Below are 14,514 nucleotides of genomic sequence, written 5' to 3'. Positions count from 1 at the left end.
TCCGAGGAAATTAAGGGATTTTCCTTTGTACGTGAAAATCTATCAAAAAAATAGCTACCAATTAGATAAAATAAAGAGGAGGAAGGTATGTTCTTTTAAAAAGATTAAAGCTTCTTTTACACCAAAAATGAGGTTCTTTTTTCCATTTCAGTGTAAAACCTGTTCTGAGCCAAAAAAGATAACCAGTTCATCTGCCATCTATGACAACCCCAATCTCATCAAACCAATTCCAGTGAAGCCCAGTGAAAACCAGCAACAGCATATACCTCGGCCCAGCCAGGTATGAAGTCCTCTGCTTTTCCTTTGTGGTGTCTCTATGGGACTCTTAAAGAACTTCTACCCAGAGTATAGTCAAGGGAGGGCCTGGTGCTGTTCAAGGATGCTTTAAGGTAAATCCAAGAAAGAGATTTCAAATGAGAGGTTTTTTTCATTATAAATAATTCACTTTTCCTAGAAAGAGGTTAAAATTTTTACTTTCGGCATTTACCGTACTCTGTGCTAATCTCTTGTGGACTTGAACTCCTTTGAGGATGATGTATTTTTTAAAAAACGATGAAGAACATAGTCAGAGCTGACAGGAATATTACCCATCAGGCCCGTGTTCTTCTGAGGTAGGTGGTTGGTTTCCCAAGGCCACTGAGAGAAGGAAAATTTAGTTGAACATTTCTGAGCACCTCCTTTTTACCAGATACGATGTGCACTCTGTATGGAGAATGGGCTTCCTATTCTAAGGAGTGGTATAAAATTCCTCTTTAAACCCAATGATGTGTCATTGTACTTGCATCTAAAATATAAATATGATAGCAGTTTTTGAGTATATAACAGTATATAACAGTATATAACAGCATGTTAATGCTGTTAGTACAGCATTAACAAAATTGCTAAACTGCAAGTCCCAGTATTGACTGTAAACATAATGGGTCTGTTTCCATTTCTTATGGTTATTTCTCATTAAAGATTTTTTTTTAAGGAATTGGTTTAAATCAATTTTGAAAATGAACATGGAGCCAAAAGACATAAAGACTGACTAATAAAAGTCTTGTATTGAATTTTTTGAAAAAATAAGTCTTTTTTCTAATTATCTTTCAGCTTTCTTTTATTGTTTGCTTTCCATGGGAATTTTTAATTTTAATAGAGAAACTGGCTTTAGGTTTTAGAATGAAGCTCATGTTTTCTTAGCCCAACAATACAGAAAGCCGCAGAAAGAGGTAGAGATGCTATAGAGCAGAAAGGAAATAGCTTTGTAACCAGCTGGACCAAGGTGGATTTTACGTATCTGGCGATTTTTTTAAAGCTACTGGTATATAGTTGAAAGGTTCAAGTTAGATTAAATGAATTTTGCTTCTTTCCAGCCCTAAATTTCTGTAATTCTTCAAAAAGCTACAAGGAATTCTGAAATCCTCATATTCCTGTGTATTCTCAGTATCTTCTTATACTTTGCAGGGTTAGATGGACTTCCTGTTGAAGAGATTATTTACCTTTAAGTGTATACAATTTTGTATATAGTGGTCCCCAGTGTGTGAACCCCAGGCCCATCAAGGATCATATGCCTATTTTATCAATCAACAAATACTAAAATATAACACTATCTTGGGAGTGGTAGGGGAGAATGCTGTGAAAATTTTTTTGTTTGTTTTTGTTTTTGGTGAGGAAGATTGGCCCCGAGCTAACATCTGTTGCCAATCTTCCTCTTTTTCTGCTGAGGAAGATTGGCTCTGAGCTAACATTTGTGCCCATCTTCCTCCACTTTGTATGTGGGACACCACCACAGCATGGCTTGATCAGTGGTGTGTCAGTCCGTACCCGGGATTCGAACCTGCGAACCCCTGGCCGCCGAAGCAGAGCATGCGAACTTAACCACTATGCCACCGGGCTGGCCTTGCTGTGAAAATTTTTGACATTAAAAAGGAGGTCTCATATTTGTAAAGTTTATTATAATTAAGTTTTTTCATCCTCTCTAATTGATCCTTTATAAATGGAAGAAATCATTGGTTAGATAAGTTATATTTTATAGCCTTCTATTTAACCAAATTGTATGTAGACCATTTTCAGATATTTTTATTTTTTCCAGACCTTAGACCCTGAACCCCAACACTTGTCCTTGACAGCTCTCTTTGGGAAGCAGGACAAAGCTACATGTCAGGACGCTGTGGGGCCTCCACAGACCCTCCACCACCAGCAGCAGCCGCAGCAAGAGAGGTTTCCAATTAGGCAGGGGGTTGTACGCTCCCTGTCGTATGAGGAACCCAGAAGACACTCACCTCCTATTGAGAAGCAGCTCTGTCCGGCCATTCAGAAACTCATGGTCAGGAGTGCAGACCTCCATCCGTTGTCAGAGCTGCCTGAAAACCGGCCCTACCAAAATGGCAGTACCCATTCTGCTGGCGAAGTTTTTACTGGACCTGTCCAGCCAGGGTCTTCCCATGGCATTGGGACTTCTCATTATGTAGAAAGTACTTCCGGAACTCAGAAGCTGTTAGAGCAGCTCCAGAGCGCCCCAGGGGCAGTGAACAAGTATGGCCCTAGTACACCAGCACCTGCAGGCTCAGCTGCCCCGACCTTGAGCAGAACTGTCACAGCCGCCACCCCTGCAGCTCCACTGAAAGGCGTGGCTCAGCCACAACTGGTATATTTCAACGGCCCCCTTCCACCTCGGACACTAGGACATCAGGCCCATGGAAAAGAGCAGTCCACACTCCCAACACAAACGCTCCCCCTCTCTGGCAATCAGACTAGCGGCTCTGGAGTGATCTCCCCTCAAGAGTTACTGAAAAAGCTGCAGATTGTGCAGCAGGAGCAGCAGCTGCATGCCTCTCACCGACCGGCCTTGGCAGCTAAGTTTCCTGTCGTCACTCAGAGCTCTAGAACAGGGAAGCCCTTGGCATCCTGGACTGACAAGACATCCGGCACAGAGAGGCAGGCTCCTCTCTTTCAGGTAAATACCTACCAGGGGTGGGGAGGGGAAAGTATGACTATAAAGTGGTAAAACTGAGAATCAGCTTCTGTGCTCTAGGGGCATTTCTGTTTAGAACAAGGTGCCAAAAGCCACGCCTCTGCATCTTATCATCACCTTAACTTTCTGCCTGGAAAAGAATCTTTGCTTAGCAATCTGGGAGCTTCCCTCCTTTTAGAGATACTTTATTTGTAGATCTGAATTTTCACAGTGTTATAAGGTCTGAAGACTTGGACATGGACATGAGAAACCCTTATCTTTGTGGAAACTTATGGTCTGCTTTGAAGTCGTTCTGGGACGCCAGACATCTGACCTCTCTTGTTATTTCAGTCCATGGTAAATTATCGCTCATTCATGTATTCAGTAACTATTTCTGAGCACTTACTGCGTGCCAGACATTGTGGTCCAGGTGGGTGACTAGTGGTGAGGAAACAGACTCCCCACCTCTGCAGAGCCCACAGTCCTGTAGGTGCCTGCAGTCAACAGAAAAAACTTATCATAACTGCTTAAAGGGGTAGCCTATTCTTGCTGACGTCACCAGTCTAGCTTAAAGGTCAAGACAGGGATAAGTAAGCCGTCTAAACAAATTGCCAGAGAGAGGAAAATATTCTCATTTTTAGAAAGATTCTATCCTTCGAGAAAGATGGTTCTCTGTGTTCATCAGTAACGTGCAACAGCAAGAACACCACAACCTCTCCCGTTGCCTGTGGGAAACGTCTTCAGAGCTCACTAATGTGTTTTTCCATTTGGATTGGTACAAATTCACTGAAAATGAATTTAATTTAAAAATTAGGACCCTCTCCCTACTTTATTACATATATCATCATTGGTCCTTTTGTCATGTTTTGGCAAGTAGCTTATAAGGGTTCCTCAAATATCTTTCACTTTTTTGAAAACAAAGATCTTAGGTATGTAGCATAAGCCTTTGTGTACGTGAGACGCTGAGTCAGTGTTCCTGTTTGTTATTTATTAAACTCTCAAATTGAGTACCCACTGCCATAGAAACAATGTTTGTTACTCACCCTCATCCTATTTCAATGTAATATTTCAATGTAATATTGTCCCCTTTTTTATATCTGCCTTTTTTCTCTTTGATGATTTAGATTGGACACTAGGAAAAGTGGGGTTAATAGTTGGCCATAAACTTCTACATGTGCAGTTCTCTTCTTTTCACTGCTCATGGTGTGGGGGCCGAGTAGAAGAGTGCGCCTCTTGTGAGCCTGCACTGGGCTCTAGCAGTGCTGGGAATCCTCCTTCAGGGAGCATCCTTCTCAGCACCTGCCCTCAAAATAGCAAATAGGGACACTTAAAAGAAACAAGCAACCTACCTTCCTCTAGGAGAGTTTCTGCCCAAAAAACATACCAAGGGAGTGATTATAAAATTACAGCCGCTTCTGAATTGCTGGGCTTTATGCCCCTCTTCTCATGAGTTCTTTGGGGGCATTAGGAGGCTGATAAATAACATTCTTTTTTCTCACCTGAGTTAGAAACAAATGAGAGGCAGCTGTAGGAGCCAGTCAGCGATCAAAATGTTACTGGCATAACTGGAAAACTTGGTTTTAAGTCTGTTTGCCAAGTGAGGTAGACACACCTGCCCAGACATAAGTCACCGGCAGTGCTGGGCATGACCAACCCCAGGGGCCAGCGCCCGAAACTTCAGCATGGAGAAGCAGAAAGTGTGTGCTTTCTGCAAGCAGGCAGATCCCTCTTTTTTTTTTTTCCTTTGATGAGGAAGACCGGCCCTGAGCTAACACCTATTGCCAATCCTCCTCCTTTTTTCCCCTCTCTTCTCCCCAAAGCCCCAGTAGATAGTTGTATGTCATAGTTGCACATCCTTCTAGTTGCTATATGTGGGACGCCGCCTCAGCATGGCTGGACAGGTGGTGTGTCGGTGCGCGCTCGGATCCGAACCCGGGCCACCGTAGTGGAGTGCGCACACTTAACCGCTAAGCCACGGGGTCGACCCAGGCAGCTCCTATCAGGAAAGGACCCGATAGTCACGGAGGAGGGCTAAACCCAATAATCATGCCTCCCCGCTAGTGAGAGGTGAGTGAGGAGGCAGAGAGCCCGGGAGGCTTGTTCTCACAGCGATTCCTCTGCATGGAGAAGTCAGGAGTGGGGATGTGTGTGTCCCCAAATAGTGTAACAACTCACGTGGGTTGTTGGGCCTTCAGGTCAGAGTAGTGGACAACTAGCCCTGAGGAAAAGGCCAGCAGTCCTGAATGCGTGTGCCAAGTAATGAGAGTAAACCAGAAAGGTAAAATATTACTCAGAGGCCAAGCTTTATATGCGATGAAAACAGTAATCACCACAGCAGACTGTGCCAGAGCTGCTTAGTAACTGCAGAGGAAGATATATGGAGAATTGAGCAGGAGTCAGCTCTCCTATCAGCTTTCCCCACCTGGTGGAGCTGTGAACAGTTAGTATTTAAACTGATTTATACCCACTCTTGCAAGCCAGAGCACTCTTGATCTCTATACCGCTCGTTTCAACCTGCTGCTGCTTACTCCTGCCCTCTGTCTACGTATTTGCTATGAGCAGGTCATCTCACCTCAGCGCGTCCCTGCTACGGTGACTCCTTCTCTGCTCATGTCCCCTATGGTGTTCACACAACCCACCTGTGCCCCACCAAAGGAGAGGGAGAGTGGGCTTTTGCCCCTGGGAAGCCAAGAACCAGCTGCTGCCTGCACCAGCCTCCTCCTGCCTCTGCAGAGCCCGGAGCCCTCTGTGATCCCCAGCAGCCCGCTCACCAAGCTGCAGCTTCAAGAAGCACTGCTGCACCTCATTCAGGTAGGAGGGCCACCTCATCTCTCTTCTTACACTTACCCATCCTGCTGACCTATTGGTTTCCCCTGTGATATAAAGACTCAGTTAGCCTGCTTAGTACTCCCCAATAATCTTCATCCTAAACCCCAGTGGCTTCTGTGCTCAGTTAGCTGGCTGAGCTTCAGAATACTAACTGTGGCTTTGGGAGTCTCAACTCCTCAAGGATTTTGTAATTTGGAGGATTAAGTAAGTCCTCCAAGCTGTCGCCTGTCAGAAAAGAAGGAAGCACACACCGTGTAATTAAACAACCACTGAAAGAGTTCTAGGTGCTGCAGGGTGCCCAGACCAAGAGCTCACCAGTGGAAAATAGACATAAGAGCCGTCTTGAGCAAACGGCAGTGCTTATTGGAAAGTTCAAGCTGCCAAGTTCAGACTGTTGAATGAGGAGGAAACAGGTCCGGAAGCAAGTAATGGCTGTGACTACTAAAGGCATATTTTACAAATAATTCTGAAATCTGCTAATTAAGACAGGCTGGAATGAGGGCACTTCTTTGTCAGCCCTGTGTCTCACTTGTCTCTCTGAAATAGTAATAACAGTAACAGCTAACACTTATCTAGAGTTTCATGCCAGGCACAGCTTTAAGTGCTTTACATGTATGAATGCATTTAATCCTTGTACAAGGACCCTATTATTGTTCCTCTTTTAGAGACGAGGAGACTGAGGTTAAGTGGCTGGCCTGAGGTGGCTCCACTAGTGACTAGCAGAGCTGGGGTTCAACTCCAGTCTGGCTCCAGGTGTCCTTCCCACGGCACTGGACTGGGAGCCTCAGCAGGAGCAGGGGTGTTGTGAGGATCGCCTTGGGAGCTCTGTCAGCAGTCTACCTGCAGAGCACCCCAAAAAATCAGTGACAGGCCTTGGAAAGGGGAATGCTTTTATCCAGACAGCCTTCAGACCCCTCAGTCTGATAGAGAGGCTTTTGTTAAAATTTTTTTCTTGTAATGAGAACTTTTTTTTTTTGAAGACACTCGGCCCTGAGCTAACATCTGTTGCCAGTCTTCCTCCTTTTTTTCTTTTTTCTCCCCAAGCCCCAGTAGATAGTTGTATGTCGTAGTTGTACATCCTTCTAGTTGCTGTATGTGGGATGCCATCTCAGCATGGCTTGATAAGTGGTGTGTAGGTCCACGCCCAGGATCTGAACCGGCGACCCTCAGGCTGCCAAAGCGGAGTGCGTGAACTTAACCATCAAGCACCAGCCCAGCCCCTGATAGAGAGTCTTTAAGGAAATGTTTGTGGTCCTTTGCTTATGCTTCAGATGGCTTTTAGAGAACAGGCTGGCACTTATGCAGTTGTCCCATCCTACTGAAAAAGACAGTGGTCTCTATTAGTGGAAACATTTCTTAAAAGTAATGTATTTTAGAGAGAAGGAAAGGGCTGGAGGCTAGAAATCAGCATCTGAGTGTGAAAGCAGAAGAGCAATCTGCTAAAGATCACAACAAATGATTGAGCCTTCCTAATTCATAAATATTGGGATAAAAATATTTTTTACCTTTTTAAACCACTTATGATAAGTTCTTGAGGACTTAGCACGTGTGTAAACTTCTTTTCTGTGAGCAATAAAGAAACAAATTTTAATTTTAAAGTTCCATATTTTTTCTGGCTCATTCCCTTTAAATCACATTGTTCCAAAGATCTCTGTGCAGGAGTCAAGACTCTGAAAGTCTAGAGCAGTCCCTGTCCCTCACTGGTTAGAAATTACATTTATGTTCCCTCCACTCTCGGCATACATTTCACTCTTTCCCATGTTTTAGACATCATCTTCCTGATGAACTGGTAGAAGTCACTCAAGTGGTCTGTTTTTAGTATTCGCCTGTTGGTAGGACACAGTCTCATATGTAAGGACTTTGTGGCTACTTTGTAGGAAGAACAGGGATAACGTTCCTTTATTTCATTGCATGAGAATAATGCTAACTCTGTGTGGGGGGTGACAAGAGGGAATGAAGGGGGAGTGTAAAATGTGGGTGAATTGCTAAAGCTTTAAAGGATTCGGGTGGGAGGGAGAAGTCTCTAGAATTAGAAACAAAACCACCAGTGAGACCCAAGATTCTCCCTCAGCCCGGCAGAGGAGCCCGGAGACACCAGTCTAGCTGCTGCCCACTTCCCAAGGCCAAAAACCTTCCATAACCAATGGGAGGATTATATTGGCTTTGATGAGATACCAGTGAAGCATATTGCAAGTAAAATCTTAGCTAATACCAAAAACAAAGTATACACACTGTGAGAGACTTGAAGGACCTTTAAGAACCACCAGCAATCTCCTCACCAAACTTTGAGAACCACTGACCTGGATCATTTCCTCCCAGTCCAGCCTGCTGTTGGGGTCCTGTGCCTTTTCATGCCTTCCACTCAGGCTCTTCATGAATAAACCTTGTTCCGCACTCCACGTGGCTTGGTTGCCCATCTGTGCTATAGGTAATGAGCACCTGCTACTTCCCATACTGACCACTAAAAACCAGCCTTGCCTTCAGCCCCACTTTTAACATTCACATATGCAATTAAAAACTGCCGACTCTTAGAGCAGACAGGTAGAAAGGAGCATCTTAGAATCAAAGTGCCAGGTCAGTTCCAAGACAGAGGAAGCCTTTTGTTTCTGCCAACCAAATCACATTCCCTCGGGTCTTTTGATTTTGTTTTCCAGAATGACGACAACTTCTTAAATATAATCTACGAAGCTTATCTCTTCAGCATGACACAAGCAGCCATGAAAAAGACTATGTGAAAGCAAAACATTTTAAAACTGATTTTCAAGGTCCTCCAGCTCAACGTTCTTTCTTGTCAAGTGGTGTTACCCTTAATGTTTCTGCCTTTTTAAGAAGTATTGGTGATATGAAGTAAAATGTTTCAGACTTTTTTCAGTCAAGCTTTTTTTTCCTAATCACATCCCTCAGGACACCTGGTACTAAGAATTGAGTGGGTAGAAAAAGTCCTGTGCTCATATCACACAGTAAATGCCAAACTTAAATTACTGTCTTTCTTATATATATGGGGCCATTTCTAGAAGAATTAGTCTCTCTGTAGGAAGGGTTGTTCTGGGAACTTGTTTTCTTTTTTTAAATAGCTTCGGTTATTCTTTGAACACACAGACAGCACAGTTTCCCTGCTGCTGAGCTCCGTGTGCCACAGGGCAGGCCAACCACGAGGTGGCACTGTCACCCCACAGACTAACTTACACAGCCCTCCGAAGCCTGTGGAAGTAATAATGGTTTTCTCTTACCAGACAAAGTAAACCTTTCATTTGTAAAAATCCAGTTGGCTTGTTTTCCCCAGGCCTTTGAAGGGAAATTATTTCTAAAGGTATTTATAGCTAGTTTCTAGAGGATAGTTGTTCTAGGAGTCCACAGATGGCCCAGATTTCCAGTAACACTTCATTTGTCCCAGCTCTTATTTCTTTTGGACCCAACCAGCAGAATATGCCTTCCTCTGCTTCCAAATGAACAGTTTGTCATTTTTAGCCAGATGTGCTGAGAGGAAGGTCACAGAAGAATTTACAGCCTTTTCTTAGCCTCTCAGGATAGGTAGTGGATTGTTCAGGGCCATGATGATAAGGATTTTTCAAGCTGTGTAGCAGATTGATTTTTATGTTCACAGAGATGAGGAACTTCATCTTGGAAGGAGTCAGGAGAGCCCTTGCCAAGTTGTTAGGGCCCAAAAGAGTCCACAGGGGAATTAGTCCCTGCTGAGTATTAGTAATAAATAAAGCTTTGCATTTCTATAGCCCTTTTTATTCTTGGATCATAAAAAGATCTCTAGATGACTGCACAGAAGACAGGTTTTATTCTCATTTTATAGGCCATAAAAGGAGGCGTGGGAAAAGTAGGTTTCCTCACGGCTTCTGATGCCTAGACTTGGTTTGAGCTCTAGCCCTCTGTGCAGGCAGTGTCAGGCAGTGTTATCCGATGCCGCCTCCCCACCCTTCCGTGGGACTGTACTTTTTCTTCTAAGGAGGAGGGGTGGGTGGAAAAGGAGTCAGCTCTTACTGGACCCTTGTTACGTGCCATCCTTAGGCTGAGGCATCTACTGTTATCCTCCTATGTTTAGGAAGAGGTGATTTCTTTTGTTTCTTTGGTGTCTCTGACACCATCTAACACAGTGATAAACCCATGTGATGGTCTAACAAAATACTTGAAATTAATAATTGCATATATAATATCTCAATATTCTTATAAGGAGAATGGGGCAAGGAGAAAGATACACATGGATCTTTTATCCCAAAATCAAGTGCTCACTTCATGTACACATGTACTAAACACATGTACTAAAATTGGAACAAAATCAACAATGTACTTTACTGGTGGCCAACATTTTTTTTTTTTAAATCTCTGATCTTAATTACATGTTTAAAGTTACTTCTCTAGCTAGGGAGAAATGAATTCCATTTTAAATATTTCTAATATATTTACAGTAGGAAATGGCTAATTTCCAAAATATTTTTTTTACTTTAGTGTTGAATAACTAAAATAGAAACAAATATCAGTTGCAGCACCTAATGTAAAAAGATGCGCATGTACTGATGTGGTAGAGGAATGAACCCAAGCCCAGCATGGTCAGACCTACACTGCAGGCTTCACTCGGGCCTTTTTAGGTCAACACCACAGTGATCTGTTTTGAAAAATGATAAATTCTCCATCCTTTACTGGAATGAATCACTTTAAAAGTGGCAGGCCCAATTCATTTAGACCAAAGACTAAAGTCACCCATTTAAAGGACACTTGGTGATTATTTCTTCTATATGGAGTGCTTATTTCTTCTATATGGCAAAGCAGATGAGAGCTTCTTTGTACAAAGAGCTTTCTCTAGAGAGTCCAAAAAACAGATTAAAAGGGTTATCTACGGCACCCAAGATTAGATTTCATGTATGAATTATCTTTTCTTTTTCCCACTCTCACCCCAAATTCTGAGGCCATCACGGATGCCAGTCCTAGGTGTCACTGGCTCCTAGGCAGCAGTTGTAAGCTAATTGAATTTCGAATGGAGCCCTGAGCTGTTTGTTCCTGAAGGCAGTATTATCCAATGCAGTTGATTCCATCTTGTAGAAGTTAAGGCAGTAAGTTCTGCCTGGTGTAGGGGACAGAACTCTGGCTTTTGTCAGAGTTAACTTCAGTTCCTGGTGAAGTGAACTTCTCTGAGATACTGTTCTTTTCATTTGTAAAGCTAAAGTAATACCCACCTCACTGGGTTCTTATAAGGATTAAATAGGAGCAACATATGCAAAAACGGCTCCTCTGTGCCATGCACTCTGGAAATGTGAGTTCCTTCCTGCCCCCTCTCTGGTGTTTGTTGCGCCCCATTCTCTGGCCATGGGAGTGAGGCCTGCATCTGCTGGGGTGCACTTTATTTGCCATCCACCATGACCTAAGTGTTAAGTCTGATATTGATGCTTATGTATCTGTGGTCACTTTGCTATACCCTCTTCTCCCCTGTGTTTCTTTATCAATAAAATGAAAACAGCAACACTTACCCCTTCCTTCCAAAGGAAGTGCCATGAGCTCTTTAGGACGAGAATGTCAGTGTAACCCAAGATGGTATTGTTGTTATTGCCTCTGCATTTACGAGTAAAGTCCCATTTTAACTGAAAAGCCAGAGGAGGCAGTGTTATTAATAGAATTTATAGTCCCTGAACTTCTGAAAAGATGCACATTGCTCACTCTCCCCATTTCAAAGGCCAGGCATGGTGGTAATTGCAGAGCGAGAGACACCTTTGTCAGCATCTTCAAGAACTTCCTGATGTTTGTATCCAGCTCTGCTGATACCCACAACTAGCTTCTTCTAGCCCTTTCAAAAGGTAGGCCCAGGACAAAAACATCCCAGGCTGAAGGCTGTCCTGTGAAGGCACACATTGTTTGCATCTGGTAAATTCATTCTTCCCTCAAACACTGTTAGCCCACCTGCATTTCTCGTGTCCCTGGACAGACAGGACTCTGCTTTCTTCCTCTTGAATGAGAAGGGTGCAGATCAGAGAAGAAGTGCCTTTCCTCCTGAAGAAATTCCAACTGTTGAGTAACATTAGCCCTCTTCAGTTCCCCTGGATGTTAAAGAGAAAACTGTTGACGTGTGTTAAGGCCTATCTCCCTGGGTGTGTGATACGCAGGATGGGAGGTGTCACAGCTAAGACCAGGCCCCTGCACTCCAGGCTTCACTTGGGTTCAACCAACTGTCACTACAGGTGCCAGGAAGGAGAGGAGCTCAGAACTGAACTGTAAGGACAGTTTGTCCCACAGGGCTGGAGTGGAGTGGAGGGGTAAGGCGCAGCGTTAGGAGTGATATCTCCAGACTTGGTGACAAATTGGCTGCTCACTCCTCCCAGCAGTAGAGAAGCCTTCTTTCCTTCCACAGTGCCTGCCCTATCCAGACATGTGCCTCCTTCTCCCTTTTCAAAGAAATCAGCTTGCTTCCCAGGCTTTGGAATGTTGAGCCATCTTTAAGGTTAAATTCATCGTTTGCAGCCAGCAGGTTGTAGCAACACTCCATCATGTAAAGTTGCCTGGCTGCACAGATTGGTGGGTCTCCCCAACATTTTGCTGAATATTTGATTTCCAGGTTTCAAATGCTCAGCATCCCCCTCCCTCTTACAATTAGGGGAGAGAGAGGGGCAGTTGCAAATATTTGGTATATTTACCTTAACCTGAGTATCTAGATAGATTTTCACCAAATGGAGTTATGAGTAATGCGTTCCAACAGTTTAGAGCCTTGAGAAAAGTACACAATAAGAACTACCTGTGCAGACTGTGGTCTTAAAACACCAGAGGGGAGGTTGAAAGGAGAGCACTATGGGTGACGTTCTGCAGAGACCGGGCAGTGCAGACAGGCACTGTGGTTCTGCGCCAGCTAGCGCAGCCTAAACCGTGCAACCTGGGTTTCTTAGACAAGTTCACTAAGGGCACAGCAGGAAGGAAGTAAAGAATGTTCTAAATAGGCAAGAGAAAGGGTGAGAGTTGTAAGCGAAAATCTAAGAATTTCCCTGGAAGTCTGAGGACCAGGACAAAAGGCAGTACCTACCTAGGTGGAAGTCAAGGTAGAACATGCTGCAGAGGCTGGCAGGTGCTGAAACAGATACTCAAAGAGTGGTGGTGGGGGTTCCCAGCTTAGTGATGCCAAGCAACAACACGGCAGTGGTCTAGAAGACTAGTTATTCTCAGTGGTCCCATCGTGGAAGCTGCAAGTCCCATCCAGCTGTGTCCACATGCAATTCTATGGAAGACATACCTAGCGAAAGGAAGCTCCAGCTCCTCCGAGAGATTTCTCACTTCCTACCACCTGGCTGACAGGTAATGCCAACCATGTCTTTTCTCAGCACAGCTAGAGCCTACACGATCAATTTAAGGGCTCAGACCAAGATGGCAGTCCCCACATCTAGGCTGCCGTGACTCCTTATCCCTTATGATAAAGTGCAAAGAACATGTACTTAGAGTCAAAGAGATCTAGATTTTAATCCCATCACCTCCTGCCTCTTTCCTCGACCAAGAAAGCAATGGGGGAGAATATTATTTTCTGTGTGCTTATCATGGGAACATAGAAATTGTCACTTTGAGTCCATGCTCCACAGTGGTGTTTTCTGTTGGACGGCGGCCCCGTGGAATGTGTCATGGGAAGAGCTTGCTCCTCACTCCCCTCAGCCTCAAAGGTTAGGTGTATCTCAGCTTCTCTTTGTTGCCGTTTATGGCACTGTCATAAATCTGTCCAGAATTCTTTTTGATGCTTTTATATTTTCTGCCCTTAGCACTTCTCCAGGGTTATGAGTTCCTTAAGTTTTATTCCCTTCTGTGTACATAAGTAGTTCTCTCAGCATGCCCAGAGGCTAAAAACTGTGGCTTGAAAATCCATAAATAACAGACCCTGATAGGATGAAGGGCTCTGTTCTGCAGCGAAATGCCCAGCCTGTGTGTGAATGTCCATGACCCATCAGGTGCCTCTGTCTTCCCTAGGCCAAACTCAGTAATGTCAGCTAAGAAGACGGGTACTCCTAACTTTGGATTCCTGGGAAATTTTCATCCATCTCAGTGCTCTTCCTTCCCTCAGCCTTTTTTCACTGGGAGATATCAGAGGAATGTGCCTCGTTCAGGTTCACGTATGCAGAAAGCATATCTATCTTTCCCACCCATTGGAAATGAGCTGCTCTTCCCCAAACTCTTTACCGCATGCCAAGTTTTGGGCCACTTGATGCATGCATTCATTCATTCATCAATAAACATGTACTAAGCTCTCTGTGTGTGGAGACACAAAGGTGAATAAGACCTAGTCCCTGCCCCCAGGATCTCACAGTACAGGTTGGATGGAGACTAATTATAAGACAACGAGATAAAGTCAATAATGGATCTGCATGGGATACTATGGCACGCCTAAAGCAAATAGGAGGTTTATAGAAGGCTTCCAGGAAGAGGATGTCTAAGCTGGTTTGTAGAGGATAGTTAAGAGTTGACAAAATAGGGGCAGGCAGGTGTTCAAGGCAAAAAAAAGATGGCATAAGATATGAAGGCAAGAAGGAGCAATGGTGTGTGTGTGTGTAGTTGGGTGGAAGGGGGGAGGTAGAATACAAGCCATTAAGTATTGCTGGAACTTAAATGAAGAGAGAGAGGGTGGCAGGAGGTGTGGCTGGAGAAAGCACAGTCCAGACTCTGTAGACAATGGGGATTCATCGACAATTCAAGCAGGAAGGTCCATGGTCAGATCTTCATTTTTCACCCATCACTGGCAGCTGAGTAGAGGAGGGAATACAGGAAAGATAAGATGGGCAATGGAG

At 44.1% G+C, this 14,514-nt stretch overlaps 2 protein-coding genes across 4 annotated transcripts in view; one reads left to right on the top strand and one right to left on the bottom strand.

Moving 5' to 3' along the window:
- DCP1B (decapping mRNA 1B) overlaps positions 1-9,487 on the top strand; it is a 55,499-nt gene extending 46,012 nt beyond the window's left edge. For all 3 annotated transcript variants that reach the window (XM_058559130.1, XM_058559133.1, XM_058559131.1), the window contains 4 exons: positions 152-280; positions 2,072-2,935; positions 5,495-5,743; positions 8,416-9,487. In XM_058559130.1, the coding sequence (XP_058415113.1) occupies positions 152-280; positions 2,072-2,935; positions 5,495-5,743; positions 8,416-8,496 (1,323 nt within the window). In that variant the 3' untranslated portion in view covers positions 8,497-9,487. The remainder of the gene's footprint in view (positions 1-151; positions 281-2,071; positions 2,936-5,494; positions 5,744-8,415) is intronic.
- Positions 1-14,514, bottom strand: part of ADIPOR2 (adiponectin receptor 2) — a 429,864-nt gene that overhangs the window by 158,185 nt on the left and 257,165 nt on the right. The window lies entirely within an intron of this gene.

Source organism: Diceros bicornis, chromosome 17 (genome assembly GCF_020826845.1).
Source record: "Diceros bicornis minor isolate mBicDic1 chromosome 17, mDicBic1.mat.cur, whole genome shotgun sequence".
NCBI classification, from domain to species: Eukaryota; Metazoa; Chordata; class Mammalia; order Perissodactyla; family Rhinocerotidae; genus Diceros; species Diceros bicornis.
Note: the sequence above shows the minus strand (reverse complement) of the source record. Positions and strands in the feature narration are given on the sequence as shown.